At 39.5% G+C, this 18,620-nt stretch overlaps 2 protein-coding genes across 2 annotated transcripts in view; one reads left to right on the forward strand and one right to left on the reverse strand.

The window, feature by feature from the left end:
* Positions 1-1,561, reverse strand: part of LXN (latexin) — a 7,652-nt gene extending 6,091 nt beyond the window's left edge. The window contains exons 1-2 of the mRNA XM_003794141.3: positions 1,325-1,561; positions 47-113 (exon numbers count right to left, since the gene is read on the reverse strand). Coding sequence (XP_003794189.1) covers positions 47-113; positions 1,325-1,453 — 196 coding nt within the window. The 5' untranslated portion in view covers positions 1,454-1,561. The remainder of the gene's footprint in view (positions 1-46; positions 114-1,324) is intronic.
* Positions 1-17,973, forward strand: part of GFM1 (G elongation factor mitochondrial 1) — a 47,737-nt gene extending 29,764 nt beyond the window's left edge. The window contains exons 14-18 of the mRNA XM_003794140.3: positions 9,113-9,275; positions 10,844-10,988; positions 16,538-16,698; positions 17,427-17,480; positions 17,603-17,973. Coding sequence (XP_003794188.1) covers positions 9,113-9,275; positions 10,844-10,988; positions 16,538-16,698; positions 17,427-17,480; positions 17,603-17,734 — 655 coding nt within the window. The 3' untranslated portion in view covers positions 17,735-17,973. The remainder of the gene's footprint in view (positions 1-9,112; positions 9,276-10,843; positions 10,989-16,537; positions 16,699-17,426; positions 17,481-17,602) is intronic.
* Positions 17,974-18,620: the final 647 nt, after the last annotated feature.

The raw sequence follows: 18,620 nt of genomic DNA on the forward strand, positions 1-18,620 counted from the left end.
GGAATATTTAGAATCAAGTTTTATTTAATAATGAAGGACATTTCACGTACTTTTTGGATAATTTCTTCCACTGAAAATTTAAGGTGATACTTGTGCCCTCTTCCTGGAATATCCTAAAATTAAGAAAATATGGGAGAGAGAAAAAAATGTTGTAACAACAGGTTATATATTTGCATTGTTAGAAGACTCCATTCTCTGGTAGGAGAAAATGATGAAAGCCTTAGATTTTGAAAAAGGCATGTCGCCACACACATGACAGAATTATCAAGTCCTCTCTGACGTTTATTTTGGAGGAGAACAAAAGGGTGGTGGGATAAACATATACCAATAAAATGGACATAACTTTCAGTCATCAACAGATTTCAACTTCTGGATCAGCAATCCTAAACTCTCTACATAAAAAATTTTGAAACAGCTTTAATTCTAAAGATGACAAATAGGTTACACCTCTGAAAAGATTTTTCATAAAGTCCAGTGTACCCTCCAAATAGTGTTTAAAGAGTGTGAATTCCATTTTGAGGCAGATCACTGCAAAGGAGTTAGACTTAAGTACTGCTTTTACTTGTATATTAGTGGACCTGCAAAATGATGCCTTATCAAATTTTATAAGAGTAAGACAAAATTTTCACTTTTAAATCAAGATACAAATTGAAAATCTATAGCGAATTATGTTATCTGGTGCAGTTTTAAAATAAGATTTACTCCCTGTCAGCTCTTAAAGACTTAGTTAAAATATGGAACAATCTCAAATCCAGAAGATTTTAGTAAAATGGAAACAAATCTAGTTGCGATTGCTGAGGCCTTAGACATTAAATTCAAAGGAGCCCATCATTTAAAACATTCATGTGGTGGCGACGCTGGATTGGCGAGAGCCCAGCATCAGCCCACAATGCTTTTATTCTGTGACTTTGTCAGCTTCTGAGTCAAAGCTTCTGGTAAGAATTGGTCTTAAAATTAGGCAATAGAGAGTTGTTTGGAAGACGACAGCTTTTGTCGGTCCAGATTGAAGTAGCAAATTCTTGTGAATGGTTTCCACAGGTTTCCCCGGGAAAGGGAAAGCGTGCTCCTCCCCAACTTAGAGCGTTTCCCGTTTGCTTGCAACAGGGTGCGCAAAACTCCCCTTTTCTGTGCCTTCAGATGAAAAGAACAAACAGTACCAGGCTGTCTCCAGAGACTAGAGCAGAGACTATGCCCCAAGAATGTTAACTCTCTGGACCACACACGCAGACAGTTGTCCCCAATGGGGGTGGGGAGAGCGCGTGGCGCGCAGCGGAGAGGGGCCGAGCGCTGGGGCTGGAGCTGGAGTCCGCGGCCCTGGACTCACCTCCATGCTCGCTTGCTTCACCGTCTGCACCAGGAACAGCTTGTGGGGGGTCCCTTGCTGGTAGTTGATGCAGTTCTCCGCCACCGAGGCCGCCCGGGAGGCTGGGTAGTGGCTTGGTGGGATTTCCATTCTGGGTGAGCGGGGAGTGACCCGGGGGCCGCACTGGCGTAGCGGACGAGTGGTGCCGGAGCCCGCTGCCGGGAACAGTGGCACGCTGGGCTGGGCGCGGACGGAAAGGCGAGCCCTTCCCTCCCTGCCCTCCTGGTCTGATCCTCCTCCTCCCGCCTTCCCTCCCCGCCCTGCTCCTGCGATCCGCCTCCTCCCCTCTCCGGAAGCTGGGGCCCGGGTCGGCTCCTGCGTCTCAGCGCCCCGCCTGCGCCTCGCCTCTCCCAGCCACTTCCTACTGGAGGGGAGGCGGCCTCCTGCCCGCGCGGTGCGCTGGGGAGGGCTGCGGCACTGGGACTTGCCTTTCCTTTCGGTAACCCTCCCCAGAAGCACAGGAGCCTTCAGGCCGTTACAGGACCTCTGCTAGGCTTCCAGTTTCCTGCCAGTTTCCAGGCCGGTGGTTGAGGGCTACATGCTGGAGTTCAACTTGCTCCCACCACCCGCTGTCCCTGACAGGTGCTCCACGTGGTGGCTGGATTCCTTCTGTACCTTTCCCTGTGAGAGTACCGGAACAGGATTGGCCATCCCCAGATTCCAGGGGGTTTGGAGCAGTTCTGCGCAAATCAATGTGAGAGACTGCAAACTACAGTACTAAATTGGGGAGTTAGGCAATTTGGATCAGAAGTAAGAAGGGAACCTGCACCCCTCTTTTCCTTCTGTTCTTAGAAGGATGAGCGTTTGGTATAACACCATGCTTCCAACTTGAATCACTGTGAACGTGTTACTTTAAGGATTCATACTTTAAAACCATTCATACAAAGCACTACCTCTGTGTGGTCTCCTCTCCCTCATCACGGTGGGCCTCCTTGGTGGTCTTAGGTTGGTTGGGCTGGGAAAACTGCAAGATTCTACTAGGGGTTGGCCTTGGCTGCCTTGATTGGGCCCTTCAGTGTGGTCCTAGTGCACATATGTGAGACTTCCTGAGGCTCCTATGTTCCCAAGTATGTGGATTTTGCAGTAAATCTGGATTCTGGACTTTTGCCCCAGCATTCTGCTTATTATCATCTCCTAAAATTTAGGACTTCTGATCAGACTTCGGTGTTCTCTGGAGTCTTTGGCTTTAAGCACTGTCTCCTACCTTCTCTTCTCCCCCTCCCCCCCGGCCCCAATCTCATACTATTTGTCAATGAAAACTTTCTTCTGTCTTGTCTGTGCCGGAGAGACCTCCCTCTCACATGGCATGTGGGTGGTTTAGCCATAGGGTTAAACTCAGACACGCTCCTAACAGTGTTCTTACTTTTGACTGAACATCTGCCAATTTTTCATGGGTTTGTCAAATAATAAACTTGTACTATCTTCTAGAATAACTTTACCAAGGAGTTGGTAAACTTTGGGGAACTCTGTTATGAAGAAGACAGTTCATTTGAGAGGCACTTGAGAAGAACAGCAGCAAAATTCCAAAGAAGTCACAACTCCAGGAGGCACTCTGCGCATACCTTTCTCTCCAGCTGCTCTCTCCTTTCATGCCCTAGACCCACACTCAGTATTTTAGCCACTGTGCGTTGATTAAGTGGCACCCATAGCTCAGTGGGTAGGGCGCTGGCCACATAGACCGAGGTAAAACAAAAATGACAACTGCAACAGCAACAAAAAAAGATAGCTGGGCGTTGTGGCGGGCACCTGTAAGACCCAGCTACTTGGAAGGCTGAGGTAAGAGAATTGCTTGAGCCCAAGAGTTGGAGGTTGTTGTGAACTGTGACACCACAGGGCACTCTACCCAGGGCGACAGCTTGAGACTCTGTCTCAAAAAAAAGGAGAGAGTGAGATCACTTTGCTCAATGTAGAAGACTGCCCATCTTTTATTCCCATACTTCAGGGCTTTGTAACTGCATGGCTTTATGTCTAAACTTTTTCATCTCTTGAAGAAGAAGTATAAATTAGCCTTTTGCAGTGGTAATTTCATACTTGTCTAGAGCTATCTCTAGCTCATATTCTTTTCCTGTTTTTCTCCCTTTTCTTCCACTTGAAACATTTTAAAGGCTAATTCATCAGAATAAATTACTCTGTCATATGTGCAATCCAAGAATATTTAGTGCAAATAAACAGGCAAAAATGTCTACGAGAAAAAAGTCATTAACCATTTATACTTCCTTAGCTTTAAACAATGTAGGCAAATGAATTTAAATAATAGCCTTTGTTATTGTGGTTATAAAAAACAAGTTTTCAAGATAAAAGCAGAGCTTTTAAATTTGATCAAATGATTATTAATAAGGTTTACAAATTGTATTTTATAAAAAGGTTTATGAAATAGTTCTGATATACAGATGAATTGGAGAAAACTATAAGGAATTAATATTTTTTAAGTCAATTCTTAATCTTTTTACAGGTTTTATTATGTAAGATTAATTACTGTAATTAATTATTATATAAAACTGAAGTTTTACTTTTTATGATTTAAGCTTATTAAATTTCGTATTTAATTTATGGGTTAAATAAGTTATCCTCTAGTTGTTTAAGATTACAAAATATAAAATGGTGTTTAACTAAAAATAATTGTAATACAGGTGTTTTTTTCTTTTTCTTTCTTTCTTTTTTTTTTTTTTAGAGAAAGTTTCACTTTGTCATCCTTGGTAAAGTGCTGTGGTGTCACAGCTCACAGCAACCTCCAGCTCTTGGGCTTAGACGATTCACTTCCCTCAGCCTCCCGAGTAGCTGGGAGTATAGGCACCTGCCACAACACCCGGCTATTTTTTGTTGCAGTTTGGCTAGGGCCGGGTTTGAACCTGCCACCTCAGTATATGAGGCCAGCGCCCTACCCACTGAGCCACAGGCACTGTCCAATATAGGTGTTTTTTAAAAGACTTTGGATCTTATAAATTTTTTTATGCCACTACTGATTATAAGGACCAAATGTGTTAACTAAAATTGTAGTCTTTCAGGTACTCAGTTAACTGTTCAAGACCTTATATAATGTTAAATTAGTCCTTGGATACTTAACAATTTCTAAGAAATAAATGATACAGAGCTGTGGTCACTAAAGGTTCACCTTTATTTTTAGACATTATTATAGGACTGAGAGTAAACAGAGTAAAACAAATGCTGTGGATATTATGTATGTATTATTTTGCCACCCTAAACATAGAGGTGATCTAAAATGTGTATGCAAAACTTTACAGTTCTTCATCTTCTGTCTTCTGGTTTTCTCCGTGGAGAAGGCAGGAATTGATTGCTTGGGTTAATAGTGATGATTAATAAAAATAAGAATATAGTTGGTATAAAAACTACAGAAAAATATGAACATATGTACACATACAGGATAGTGAATATTAATTTTTACTTAAGGAAGCTATTAGTTTGTTAAAATAGTAATTTCACCGTAATAGATACACCAGCTTATTTAATATACTGAGAAGGTTAATTATCAATTTGTTAAATATAAAATTTTAAATTAAAAACTTTAATGCCGTCCATTTACATAGTTACATATACATACTATGTATGTTTAAACAAACACAACATACTGTGTTTTATTCTGCTTTATTGTACTGTGGGAACAACGCAGGTTTTACAAATTGAAGGTTTGTGGTAACCCTTGTAGAGCAACTCCGTCAGCTCCATTTTCCCAGCAGCACATGTCACTTTGTGGCACATTTGGTAACTCTCAAAATACAATACAGTTTTTCAAAACTTTACATTATTATTTTATCTATTATGGTAGTCTGTGATCATTTATTTATTTATTTATTTATTTTGAAGACAGGGTCTTGTTCTGTTGTCCAGGCTAAAGTGCAGTCATGTTATCATAGCTCACTGCAACCTCAGATTTTTAGGCTCAAGCAATCCTCCTGCCTCAGCCTCCCTAGTAACTGGGACTATAGGTGCATGCCACCATGCGCAGGTAATTTTTTTTTGCTTTTTGTAGAGAAAGGATCTTGCTGTTATTGCCCAGGCTGGTCTCAAACTCCAGGCCTCAACCGATCCTCTTGCCTTGGTCTTCCAAAGTGGTAGGGTTCCAGGTGTGCACCACCATACCACGTTGGTCAGTGATCTTTGATGGTACTACTGTAGTTGTTCTGCTGTGGACCTCCTATAAGATAATGAACTTCATTTGTAAATACCTGCATTGTGTGTGTTCTGACTGCGCCACCTACTGGTGGTTCCCAGCCTCTTTTCCTCTCCTTGGGCATACTTTGTGAGACACAAAAGTATTGAAATTAGGCCAGTTGATAACCTTGCAGTGGCCTCTAAGTGTTCAAGGTAAAGGAAAATTCATATGTCTTTCACTTTAAGCCAAACCCTGGATATTAAGCTTAATGAAGAAGGCACGTTGAAAGCTGAGATAAGCTGAAAAGTAGGCCTTTTACCCCAAACAGGTAGCCAAGCTGTGAATGCAAAGTGAAAGTATTTGAATGAAATTAAAAGTACTGCAGTGAATACACAAATGATAAGAAAGCAAAATACCTTATTGCTGTTATGAAAAAAGTTTGAGTGGTCTGAGTGGAAAATCCAGGCACAACATTCCCTTAAGACAAAGCCTAATCTGGTACAAGGCTGTTACTCTCTTCAATTCTATTGAGGATCAGAGAGCTGGGGGAGCTGCAGAAGAAAAGTTTCAAGCTAGCAGCAGTAGGTTCATGAGGTTTAAGAAGCCATCTTCATAACGTACAAGTGCAAAGTGAAGCAGCAAGGGCTGATGTAGAAGCTGCCGCATGTTATCCAGAAGCTCTAGCTAAATAATTGATGAAGGTAGCCACACTAAACAACAAAATTTTAGTGTGGATAACACAGCCTTATATTGGAAGAAGATTCCATTTAGGACTTTCCTAGCTGGAGAGAAGTGAGTGCCTGGCTTCAGAACTTCAAAGAACAGGCTAACACTTTTTTTTTTTTAATTGAATGGTAACTATGTACATTAATGCTAGGCTAACACTTTTATTAGGTGTGAACGGGGCTGATGGCATTAGCTATTTTGAAGCCAGTGTTCATTTACCATTCTTAAAATCCTAGGGAGCTTAATTATTATATGCAATCTAGTCTGCCTGTTCTCTGTAAATGGAGCAAGAAAATCTGGACAACAAATTATTATGGGTCTCCGAAATCATGTAAATTATAATTTGCATAATTATATAACATAAAATCAAGTAAGAATACCTTCAACTTGCAACTTTACTTGGATATAAAGTCAAAGCAAATGTCCAAATTAGAGGTAAACAAGAAAATTACACAATTCTAATGTTAATTTTAATGTGACAGACAAATGTTTTAACTAAAACAAAATTCGTTTCCACAGCATGGCAGTGGTCTGACCACAGGCCATGTACACGTGGGTCCATTCACCTTCAGCCACATTAGCTGCCTGCTAAGATGTCATAGTTCTCCCACTTCTTTGTCTAAACTACTGCAGAATCTGTCTTGTTGCAGTGCCTTCTAATAGCTTTTGAAGTGAATTCCTCATTTGCAGATTAAATTTTTAATTTAATCTTTTTAATTAAATATTTTTAAATGATTAAAAATAGTACCTACTATGTGAATTTGTGGTTAAAACAAAACAAGTAAGAACAATCCATATAGAGTGCTTAACACAAGCCTGGTACGTAAGTGTTCTGTTATATGGCAGCTTCTCAATTATAAAATTGAGACATGGTCCCTAAAACTGTAGGGAATGGTGTTTGTGAGTTGGTCCTCTAGAGCAGTGCTGCCTGGGGTAGCATCGTACAGAGAGGGAGGTATTCCATGTCTGTGCTGTCTGGTGTAGAAGCCACTCTCCACGCGTGGCACTTGCTTGGAACAAGACTAGTGTTACACAACTGAGGAACTGAACTTGTAATTGTATTTTATTTTTATTAATTCCAAGAGCCTTGGTTAGTGATTACTGCATGGACAATGCAGGTCTAGGGTATGTTTGTATAGATGTTATATTATTGTCAAGTTGAAAATAGAATGTAAGATGTCTCCTGGATATGTTTGTGCCCCACAGTTGGGGAGGCCCCTCAGTAATTCTGTGATGATTTGGCAGTTTTGTCCCCTCTTCTTTCCTTCTCTTAGTTCTGATAACTGTTCTTTGCCCCTCCCGGGAAAATCAACCTCTCACATGTTTCTCCCAGCCCGTCTTAAAGTTCTGGACCATTGGAAGATTATTTAAAGGCAGTTCATCGGGCACATTCACACTTAGTAGGCTCTTTAGAAAACCTGCCTGTTCTAAGCTGGCATCTCATACCAATATTGATAATTTACTTCTTCTCTCCACTCACAGATCTGTGTGCAGGAACATGAATCATTAATGTCTGTTTCCCTGCAGTTATCTGCAAATAGTTTGAAAGCAACAGCCCATACATGTTATGGTCTTGCAGAAGATTTCAACTTAAAGGAAGAAATGCCTTGCAAATAGTAAATACTCACGCGAGGTTTTTCCAATGAAATGGTAGCCTGTATTTACATATATTGAATATGTCTGTAAAGTGCTTATTCAGTTATATTTATGTTGCCATTAGTGGTTTGAATACAGTGACCTGGGTCTGAATTTCTTTTTGAATGAGTTATGTTAGTCACGGTCACTTTGCCATTAATTATTTTCAGGTGTTACTCATCCACCTGCAACTCCCTTTTCTTGTATTGCCAGAGTCTGTAATGTTCACGTCAGCTGGGCACAGAGGCTCGTGCCTGTAATCCTAGCACTCTAGGAGGCCAAGGTGGAATGATTGCATGAGGCCAGGAGTTCTAAACCAGTCTGAGCAAGAGCAAGGTCCTGCTGCTACAAAAAAAAATAGCAGGACATGGTGGCACACATGCTTGTAGTCTCAACTACTTAAGAGGTTGAGGCAGGAGGCTGGGATAAGGTTTCTGTGAGCTATGCTGAACTCTATCTAGCTCAGGCATCAGAGTGAGATCCTTCTCAAAAATACATAAATAGGCTGAGCATGGTGGCTCACGTCTGTAATCCCAGCCCTTTGGAAGGCCGAAATGGGTGGATTGCTTGAGCTCAGGCGTTCAAGACCACCCTGAGCAAGAGTGAGACCCATCTCTCCCAAAAATAGGAAAACTAGCTGAGTATTGTGGTGGGTGCTTATAGTCCCAGCTACTTGGGAGGCTGAAGCAAGAAGACCTCTTGAACCCAAGAGTTTGAGGTTGCTCTGAGCTATGATGATGCCACAGCGCTTCTCCCAGGGCAACAGAGAATCTGTCTCCAAATAATAATCATAATCATAATATGAAATCAAATCATGCAGAAACCATCAAATCAAATAAGAACTGTCTGAGTAAATTACCTATAGCCATCAAAACTCCTGTTTTTGAGTAACTATTTTTTGTTATAGAGATTTAAGAAGCACACACTATTCAAGGAAATGGGTAAGCTCTTCAGAATGTAGGTGATTAGGGCAAGAACCTGAGACATCTTTTTATTTTAACTACTTTCATTTTTTTATTTAATTCAGAATTAGCAGAATTTAAAAACATAGATTACTTTGATGACGTACCCTACCCCTATTCCCAGATAAAAACAGAAAAGAGATGCCTCTTTTTAAAATAAATTCTATAATAAATTTTATAGCAAGATTATATTCAAAGGAAAATATGAAAATGATTAAATGTGGGTTTTTTCCTTTTAAATTAACAGGAGTTATTTAAGTATGGTGATTACATATGCTTTGTTGGTTTTTTCCCCCTCTCCTAAATCAATTTCAGATTTGAGTTTACACATAAAAAACAATCGGGCGGTGCAGGCCAGTTTGGAAAAGTGATAGGTGTGCTGGAGCCTCTGGACCCAGAGAACTACACCAAGTTGGAGTTTGCAGATGAAACATTCGGATCAAACGTTCCAAAGCAGTTTGTGCCTGCTGTAGAAAAGGTAAATTTTACAAAAGGTTTTTTGCATTTTTATCTATTAAAAATAGTTTATTGGGTGTCCAATTACACCTTACCTTCCATCACACTGTCTGTCATGGTTCATTTTAGTTACAGTTCTGCTTCTAGACCTGAATGAATGTTAAGCTTTCCATCTTGATTTAGAATCTCCAGGTCATTAAGTGCAAGAGCTATAAACACCTGCCAGAACAGTGATGGGAAAGCCTTCTGTTTCTTAATCATCGTCATAATTATCCTGATAAATTGAATCTACTGCATTGATTGTAATCTGCAGTTAAAATTGGTAGCAGACCTTAAGGATTCACGACAGTTTGATGTGTACTGTTGTAGCAGAGTGATCATTCCCAACACCGGGTGCTGCCGGCATCTCTGCTGCTCGCATCTCTGCTGCCCGCATCTCTGCTGCCCGCATCTCTGCTGCCCATCAGTGTGTTCTTTGGTCAGTCAGTGTTCAGGACCAGTCTTCGTGTGTAGGCCTCACAGCAGCGAGGGTCAAATAAGACTTAGGTCACATTTCCTGAGGAATTCTAATTGGTTTCTTTGCTTTCCAGGTCATTTACTTTAAAGTGTTATAAATTTTTAGTTTATTCTTATAGATTTTGTTTCTAAATCTTTTAACTTAAAATCCCTATTATCAGGTTATAATTTGGGTTTCAGTGTTACTAAATGGCATTTTTTATGGTTAATGCATTCCATTCATTATACTCTTATTTCAAATAAGACAATAATTTTGCCATTCACACACTTTTAAATATGTCCCACAAGAACATAGGTGAAGGAGACCTTAGATATTTTTTAGCGTACATAATTTACGGTTTTGAAATGTAAGAAATATATGGTACTTTCTAGGCAACCATGTTACTGTGTGCCAGGAAACACTAATGTGAATTATAAGAGTGCCACAAAATATTTGTTAAGTGACTGAATTGAAAAGAATTGTAAACTTAACCGAATTGTACTCTTTAAATATGTACAGTTTATTATATATCAGTTATACCTCATGAAGCTATTTTATAAAAAAAAAAACAAACTACATCTAGAGAAATGAAAATTACTATTTAATTCTGGTTCTTACTGGCAATACATAACACCAAAGCTATGATGTGGTGCCCTGCCAGTGAGGCAAGCCAGTTCAGGTATGTGCTAGGGTCCCAAGGTGCAGCCATTGTGAACACCAGTTTTGATGGGGTTTTCTTTTAGGAAGTTCCTTAGTTTTGCTGTTTTCAGTTTCTAAAGTTAAGATCATGTTGTCTGTATGTTGGATTGTGAGAGCTGAGTAGTTCCTGAGGGTGAGGTTGGGAGAAGGTGGAGTTAGCATTCTTGGTGGTGCTCTCAAATTAGCTTCAAGTCATCTGCTTTTCTGAGAGATTGCTTGTCTAGATGCCACAATAATGAAAGACACTAAACTTTTTAAAAAGAATTCTTTTTGGAGGGGTGAAATAGCATTCATAAAAATGTTATACTATTGAACAAAGAATATTTCCGCGTTGTTGAGAGTGCATCTCTGAGTAGAACCCGCTCACAGCAGAGGTTGTATTGATTCCTTCACAGGGGTTTTTAGGAGCCTGTGAGAAGGGCCCTCTCTCTGGTCACAAGCTGTCTGGGTTCCGGTTTGTCCTGCAGGATGGAGCCCACCACATGGTTGATTCCAATGAAATCTCCTTCGTCCGAGCAGGAGAAGGTGCTCTTAAACAAGGTAGGCTGCACCCTGAGCCCCAAGGTGAGCGAGAGCTTCCTCCGCCTTCTAGCCAGCAGAGAGAGTTTATTGGCTAAGATGCGCTCTGGAGGGTGAGAGCAGGCGCACGTCGTCCCAGCGGAGCCTGGCCCTGAGGTCTCTGCGTCACACACACCTTTTTCTTGCCTCTCTTCCGTGGTAAAGTTGTGTCTTTCCCCTTTTTTCTTGATCAGTGGGGATGCTGTCTCCTCTCTGCTGGCCTTTGGCAGGGAAGATTTTCATCTTACGTGGTCAGTGGATGTGTCCCATATGTGCTGTGGCCGCTGGGTAGGTCATACACAATGTTGTGGTGGACAGTGTGCTCTGTGTCGGTTCTGTTACTTTTGTGTGTGTGTGTGACACTTGTGGTTATCTCTTACTATGGTTACAGTACGTTGGGGCGCTTGGGGTTACCTTTACCTCGTTACTGTTAGAGTATGTGCTCTGGCGGCCACCCCTGCCTCCCATTCAGCTCCCTCTGATTCTCCATCTTCCTTACCTGTGCTCACCGTCCCTGTCACTTCAGGGTGTCCCTTTGCCCTGACAGACCAGGAGAGCCTGAAAAGGCTATTTTTACCCTGCACCCAGAGCACTGTACATCACATCAGGGAATATTGTAGCCAGTGAACAAATATTTATAGAGCTGAAGTAAGAGTGGATTATTATGTTCCTTTTCTTGAAAAATTAAAAGTCTGCCATGTACTCCTATTTTTATCTTTTTTTATATGTTTAAATTTATATGTTTTGTAAGTTCGTTTTTAATAGAGAGAAAAGTCCAGAATTCTAAGAAATATTTTAAAGATATGTTAACTACAGTAATGCTGTTTTAAGTGACTTTACTCAAATGTCAAGAAATCCATAAATTTGTAAGTAAGTTTTTAGACATTTTGAGAATAACAAAGTACTTTGGAAGAATTTAGTAAACCCTACTCACAAGGTAGACTTCTTGCTAACCTGCTAACACTGTCAACCTTATTCATGTAGAATTATTGTGTATTTAAACCCTAAGGAACTAGATCCCTAAGCAGTTGGAAGCATGTTTGATTCTTTGCTTTTCAGAGAAAAAAAGCCCATGATAACATAGCAAATTGACATCACGGTTTGTCGACAAAGGATCTTCAGAGTGTGTCCTGCAGCCAGAAAATTCATTCTTTTGTTATCTCTTCCATATCCTTTATGTGGAAATTCATCTGTAATGTCCATAAGTGTCTTTACACAAGTTGCAATCAAATTACGATTCACAGAACATTCAGAAATATTGTCATCAAGCAGGTTTAAAATGGACAGTAGAAAATTAAATTAGTTGTAACATTTCCCAAGCAGTCTGTAGATGAGGGTTTTGTGGATTCTCTCTCGTGAACTTTGTGTTGCTTTTGGTTGTAGTTGGCATCTGTGATCAGGTAGGGGGCAGTGACTGGACCAGGTTGCTGATTCCTTACTTTACTTTACCTGCTTGGAGACTTTAGTAATTTATGTTTTAGTTTCTCGGCTGTGAAAGGGAAAGAGAATTCTCCATATCTTTATGTCAGTTTTCCATTAAAAAATTCAGTTGAAATCTGTGATGAAATCTTTTCATAATCTGAAGATTGTGATAATAGGAAATTAAAAAATGACATGACAAAATAAGGCTTTCCTGGGCGTGACTCAGAGTAAGACTCCCAAGTGTTTACCACTTTAATCTTAAGCTGACAAATTAGTTGCACACACTTGATAGAATTTTCAGCAAAACAGTTAAAACAAATTAGAAAATACCAATGGTTCTGTGCTGGTTCTTGACTGGAAATTGGTAGTTTTCCTGGAGATAAAGGTTACATAAAGCCAGGCAATTGCTATGGTTATCAATTAACAAAGAGCTTCATCCTTTTTAACTGTTTTTATGTTTAAATGGAAGTAAAGCTATATAATATATGCCCTTAATAGACACATCTATTCATGAAAATGTTTATATCTATGAATACTAACTAAGCAGTAGAATATTTAGCATTTTATTATTTAGCTATAGTATAGTACAAATATAGTATAAGTATAAATATTAAGTATGATTAATTGCCTGGTAGATGTGCAAAGGAAAGCACTAGATTGTAATTGAATTGGGAAGTCTTAGTTTTGAAACTATCCCTGTGCGGACAAGCAGCGAGCTAGTATGAAAAATAAATTACTTGAACTTTGGGAGGCCGGGGCAGGTGGATTGCCTGAGTTCACAGGTTTGAGACCAGCCTGAACCAGAGTGAGACTCTGTCTCTAGTCCCAGCTACTCAGGAGGCTGAGGCAAGAGTATCACTTGAACCCAAGACTTTGAGGTTGCTGTAAACTGTGATGTCATTTCACTCTACTGAGGGGGACAAAGTGAGAGAGGCTTTGTCTCAAAAATAAATAAATAAATAAATTACTTTGCTCTTTCTTCATCTGATTCCTATTTCTCTATGATTGAAAAATAAAAATCTTTGAAACATCACATTGTATCCCAGAAACATATACAACTATTATTTGTCAATTAAAAATAAAATAAAACTTTGTTTTTGGAGATTTGGAGTAAAAATATGAATTAGCTTTTCCTTTCCTAAAAAAAAAGAAAAGAAAAAGACAAAAATGTAAAAAGTCACGTGAAAGGAAGTTCTTGCCAAACTCAGTCAGAACGTCACCTTGTGTGTTTACCTCCACTGACTGCTGTGTGAGAGTTTCTGGGCCAGAATGTTAGGACTTGAGCTCAGTATAAAAGCTTACACAATTATTGTAATATTACCTAGATATATGTTCCATATTATCAAAATCTGAAGGAAAATGGTTAAAATCTCATTTATTCTTCATTTAAAAAAATGAAAACTGGAACTAATTTAGGCCAAATTTTAAATCTCGTTATGAGATTAATCAGTGATATAAAACTGAAGTGTAAATTTGAATGTTTAGGCATTTTTACCCTATAGCTGGGACCACTGCTATCCTTCTTTGGGGCTAGTTTTTAGGGTACCATGCTTGGTATCCCCAGAAACACCAGACTTGTAGTCCCCCTGCAAGAGAAATGAAGGGCTAGCCAGAGGCCTGGCGTGAGCTCATGTAACTCAGCAGCGCCCTTTTTTGGTCTCCCGTCCCGTTACCAGTGGGCTTTAGTGTGAATCCTGGCTGTCCTCTTTCCTTACTTTGTGGAAACATACAGGTCATCTGAACTTTCCCCAGGCAGCCTGGTGGTAATAATTGTGCAAATCTTAAATGAGAACGAGCGTGACACACTTGCACATACGTGTCTGGACGCAGTGAATGCTGATCCCTTTTCCTGCCATGCTGCCTTTGACCTGGCACTGTGCTTTGCCTCCTGTTCCCCCACTGGTTTGTCTCAGAGTGGTTATAGCAGCATTTATTGATTGCTGAGTACATGATTGTCATATTTGTCTTCACAGTGACCTTATAGCTGAGAAAGTTGAGGCTCAGAGCTGTTAATTGAATGACCGCAGGTTCCTTGCTGGTTAGAGGGGCAGCTGATAGTTAAACCTAGTCCAGAGTGACCGCCCTGGACCACATTTTCCCACAGCCTCTTTAGCGCCTGGCCTGGTGACATCTATGTTATTCCTAGTGGGCTGAAATGTAAACATTACCATCTCTAGGCACTGCCTTGGCTTAAAAGGTCTTGTGCTAATATTAGTATTTTCACTACTTGCCTCAGGGAGCTACAGACCACATCGATCTACTGGAGGAAAATTGCTTTTAGGGCTCAGCATCTATGTGGCTGTTGAAATGCAGAGTGAATTAGCTCTGGAGTCTTGTCACTGCTGGTAGGGTTGGAGGAAGTCTAACCCTAACCCTCTCCTCATTTGGAAGTGAGTCAGGAGGTGGATTTAGGAAGAAAGAGTTGGAAGGAAGGGAGCAGGATGAAGGAATATGAACTGAGAACTAGACAGGCAGTTTTCAGCAACTGAGTGATGAGCACTGTGCACCTGGCTCCGTCCTTCCCTTCAAAATAGGACGTTTGCATAGCCTGGCCCTTCTTATTCCTGACCCAGGGAGAACACTGGATAATGTGTAGCTGAATCTGCATATGTCTGTTCACATGTCTCATTCAGGGAGCCTTTTTCCTATTCATTACATTTCTTTAGAGCCACGGAAGCTCTGCTGTTGTAGTAACCCAAGAAACAGAGCTGTTTTTGTAGTCTAGAATTGTTGGTCTGTTGGAGATACCTGTGTGGAAATCTGTAGGGCTTAGCCAATGAATCAAAGGAGTCGGCAGTATTTCTATGAAGTCCAATTGTTTCTATCTCAGAACAGATTTCACTAATTAGCACTGATGAGTCCAGGGTAGGTGTGAGCTAGGATATTATTTTAATTAAAAAGTATTTCTAAGAAATATGTGCATATTAAATTGCTATTCTCACGATCATTACATGTAAGCTCATAGTATCTTTGGAAGAATTGCTTTAGTGAATATAAGAGTAATTGTTAATTTGTTATAAACTAATTGATGCTTCTGGGAAAACTATTATTATTATTATTATTATTTTTGGCCAGGGCTGGGTTGAACCCACCACCTCTGGCATATGGGGCCGGTGCCCTACCCCTTTGCGCCACAGGCGCCGCCCTATGATTATTTAAAAGCAAAATGTTTGTCATCTTTTCTGTGTTTTACAAAATAAAATTAGCCAATCTGAGGCTGCAGTAGTAGTATTCTGCACTGTCACACCTTCCAGATTAAGTATGAATGCCTGAAGTTTGACCGTAGTCTCTCCATATAGTTACATTTAAATGTCAGTCAGCATTTGTAATAGTAAGAAATATCTGGTTATGTATTAAGAAGGACAAAAAATAAATCCAGACATACCCAGTGAGTTTTAGTGCTTAAATTGGCCAGATTAAGTCTAGAATCTTTATTTTACATGTGAAGAAACTTGAGACCTGGACAGACTGTGCTTTTCCAAAGGGCATATGACTTCTTAGAAATAGAGCAGAAACTAGAAACTTGGTCTTCTAATTGTCAGTTGGGTTTGAATTGTTCAGCCTAGAAAAGGAACCACTGATCTCTGCGTGACTCTCTGAATCTGGAGGGGTTCCTTCCCCTCTCCTTCCCACCCTGGGGTACAAGTTATTTTCTTTTTAGTTAGAAACAACTGTCTGTCAGGGACCAACAAGAAAGAAAAGGTTTACCTAGGTCAAAGCCTTAACAGTTAGTATTGTTGCTTCTAAAGATTTTCCGAGAGAATAATGCAGAGCTCATCTGGATAATTTAGATGGTAAAGGACTTGATCAAATGTTGTTTAAAGACCCTTTTATATTATTCTCTGCATTTTAATGAGTTCTAAGGATAAAAATATGGTGATGGAAATACTGATATTAAAACTAAATATGTTATTGGAATTGCCATTTAGAAGAGTGACTATTATTGCACCTAGAAAAATAAGTCTGGATAAAGTATTTTCACTGTACCACTTGTGTGTGTACCTTTGGGAGAGCGCCATTTATCTCCCTTTCATCCTTCTGGATAGAAAAGAGTTCCAGTTTGTCAGTTTATTTAAAGACTAATAAACTTTTTTTTTTTTTTAACCCAGCCTTGGCAAACACAACATTATGTATTCTTGAACCGATTATGGCTGTGGAAGTTATAGCCCCAAATGATTTTCAGGGATCAGTGATTGCAGGAATTAACCGGCGCCATGGGGTGATCACTGGGCAAGATGGAACAGAGGACTACTTTATACTCTACGCAGAGGTAAGTACTATTGGTCAGTGACAGTCCTGCTTTTATTAACCACAGAAGAAAATCAGAATTAGCTTTTGTTTTTGGAGATTGTAGGGCAAATTGATCAATTTCCCTGCTGAATTTGTGGCTTAAATATGTGTGTCAATTTCTGTAATTTGCAATTAAGGCAACTCTTAAGTGCAAAAGCTAAAAATGAGGTTCTTTTTATCTTGGTCTTTTATGGCTGTCGGTTTTTAGATGTATAGTCCTCTTTCTCATTTTAGCTGCCTTTGCATAGCTGCTTTATTGTTATGTGAGCTGGAGTTATATTTAATTTCCTTCTTTGTACCTTTCTTGACTTAAATCTCAGTGGAGAAGGTGTTTATCATGTTATATAAAGCCTCTCGGAAGGTACTACCAAAGAATATCATTGCTGTGTCCAAAGGATGTGTTATACTAACATTGTCACAGAAGAAACGCTTTGGAATGGTGGAGCTGGGGCCAGAGAGCAGCGCAGAAGTGAGGAGGGGAGGCCATCAGTGGTGTCCTCTGTGAAATTAAAAACTTGGCTTCTAGTTGCATCTGTCAAAGGACGTAATTTTCAAATAGGGCTTCTCACTTGGAATAAAATAAAAATGTTTGTCTTTGGCTTTTAATCCTTTTAAGCCAAGAATATTGAGTAGAAACCTAAATGCAATTAAGGTTGTCTCTATATTTTTTTCAATAAGCAATGCTAAAATATCTGTGTTTGTTTTCAGGTCCCTCTGAATGATATGTTTGGTTATTCTACTGAACTTAGGTCATGCACAGAGGTAAGCAGGTGTTTAAACATGACTACAGTGTTCTTCAAATGGTCAGATTTGGGAAATCCTAACTTCACATGACTTTACTTGATAGTTGTAAAAAAATTCTCTCTCTTTTTTTAAACTCCTAGGGGAAGGGAGAATACACAATGGAGTACTGCCGGTATCAGCCGTGCTTGCCAGCCACGCAAGAAGATCTTGTTAATAAGTACTTGGAAGCTACCGGGCAACTTCCTGTGAAAAAGGGGAAAGCCAAGAACTAACTTTCCTCACTGTGAGTTGACCAACCTTAACTGAATCTGCAAACTTTAACTGTATCCATCTTTGATGGATTCCAGAGGAATAAATTCAGCCGGCTGAAACCAGAAACGTTGGAGGCCCTTCCTATTCCCATCCAGGAGCTTCTCTTATCTTCAAAGATAAGTCTATGCATGGTTCAGCTCTGTTGACTGGTTTTATAGGTCACTGGAAAATCTTAAATAAACTATGATTATTACTGAAATATATATTTAATATTTATTTAAGGGGGAATGAGGTTAATTTGCTTTATACTTTTAATGTGCGTAAACTTCCGTTCCAAATCTTTTCTCATGAGATTTTTCAACATACAGAAAAGCTGTAAAGACAGTATAAAAACAGCCTGTACCTTCCATCTACGTTAACTAGGAGCAACTTTGTTAATAATTTGTTTAATTTGTTTTGTCATATTTACTTTACTTGTTTGTCTGTTGTCTATGTATATTTAAAAAAAATTAATCATTAGTTTGCTGAAGACTTAAAGGTGAATTATGTATATCATGATACTTCTTAGGTAGGTTTTCTGTTTAAGAGTGAATTTCACATGATCTCAATAGAGAACATTTTTCAGATTCTTCATTGGGCTATTAAAACATTAGCTAAATTTCTGTCTTTTATATATGGATGATTGCTTCAATTTGTGGCTTTTGCAAATTTATGACTGCCTGTGTTTTAGGAATATGAATATTACTTCCTTTCACTCTTTATAAGTAAAAAATAGGCTGTCCTTGTTTGTATTCATCAGACTGTTTCTGCAGTCCTCAATGATGTAACTTTCAGAGTGGCTGCCCAGTTAGTTTCAGTCCCCTCTGAGGCGCTTCCTGAATTTTAGTTTGTTGGAATTTATCATAT

The sequence above is a fragment of the Otolemur garnettii genome, unplaced genomic scaffold, assembly GCF_000181295.1.
Source record: "Otolemur garnettii isolate 467f Iridium unplaced genomic scaffold, OtoGar3 scaffold00076, whole genome shotgun sequence".
In the NCBI taxonomy this organism is placed as follows: domain Eukaryota; kingdom Metazoa; phylum Chordata; class Mammalia; order Primates; family Galagidae; genus Otolemur; species Otolemur garnettii.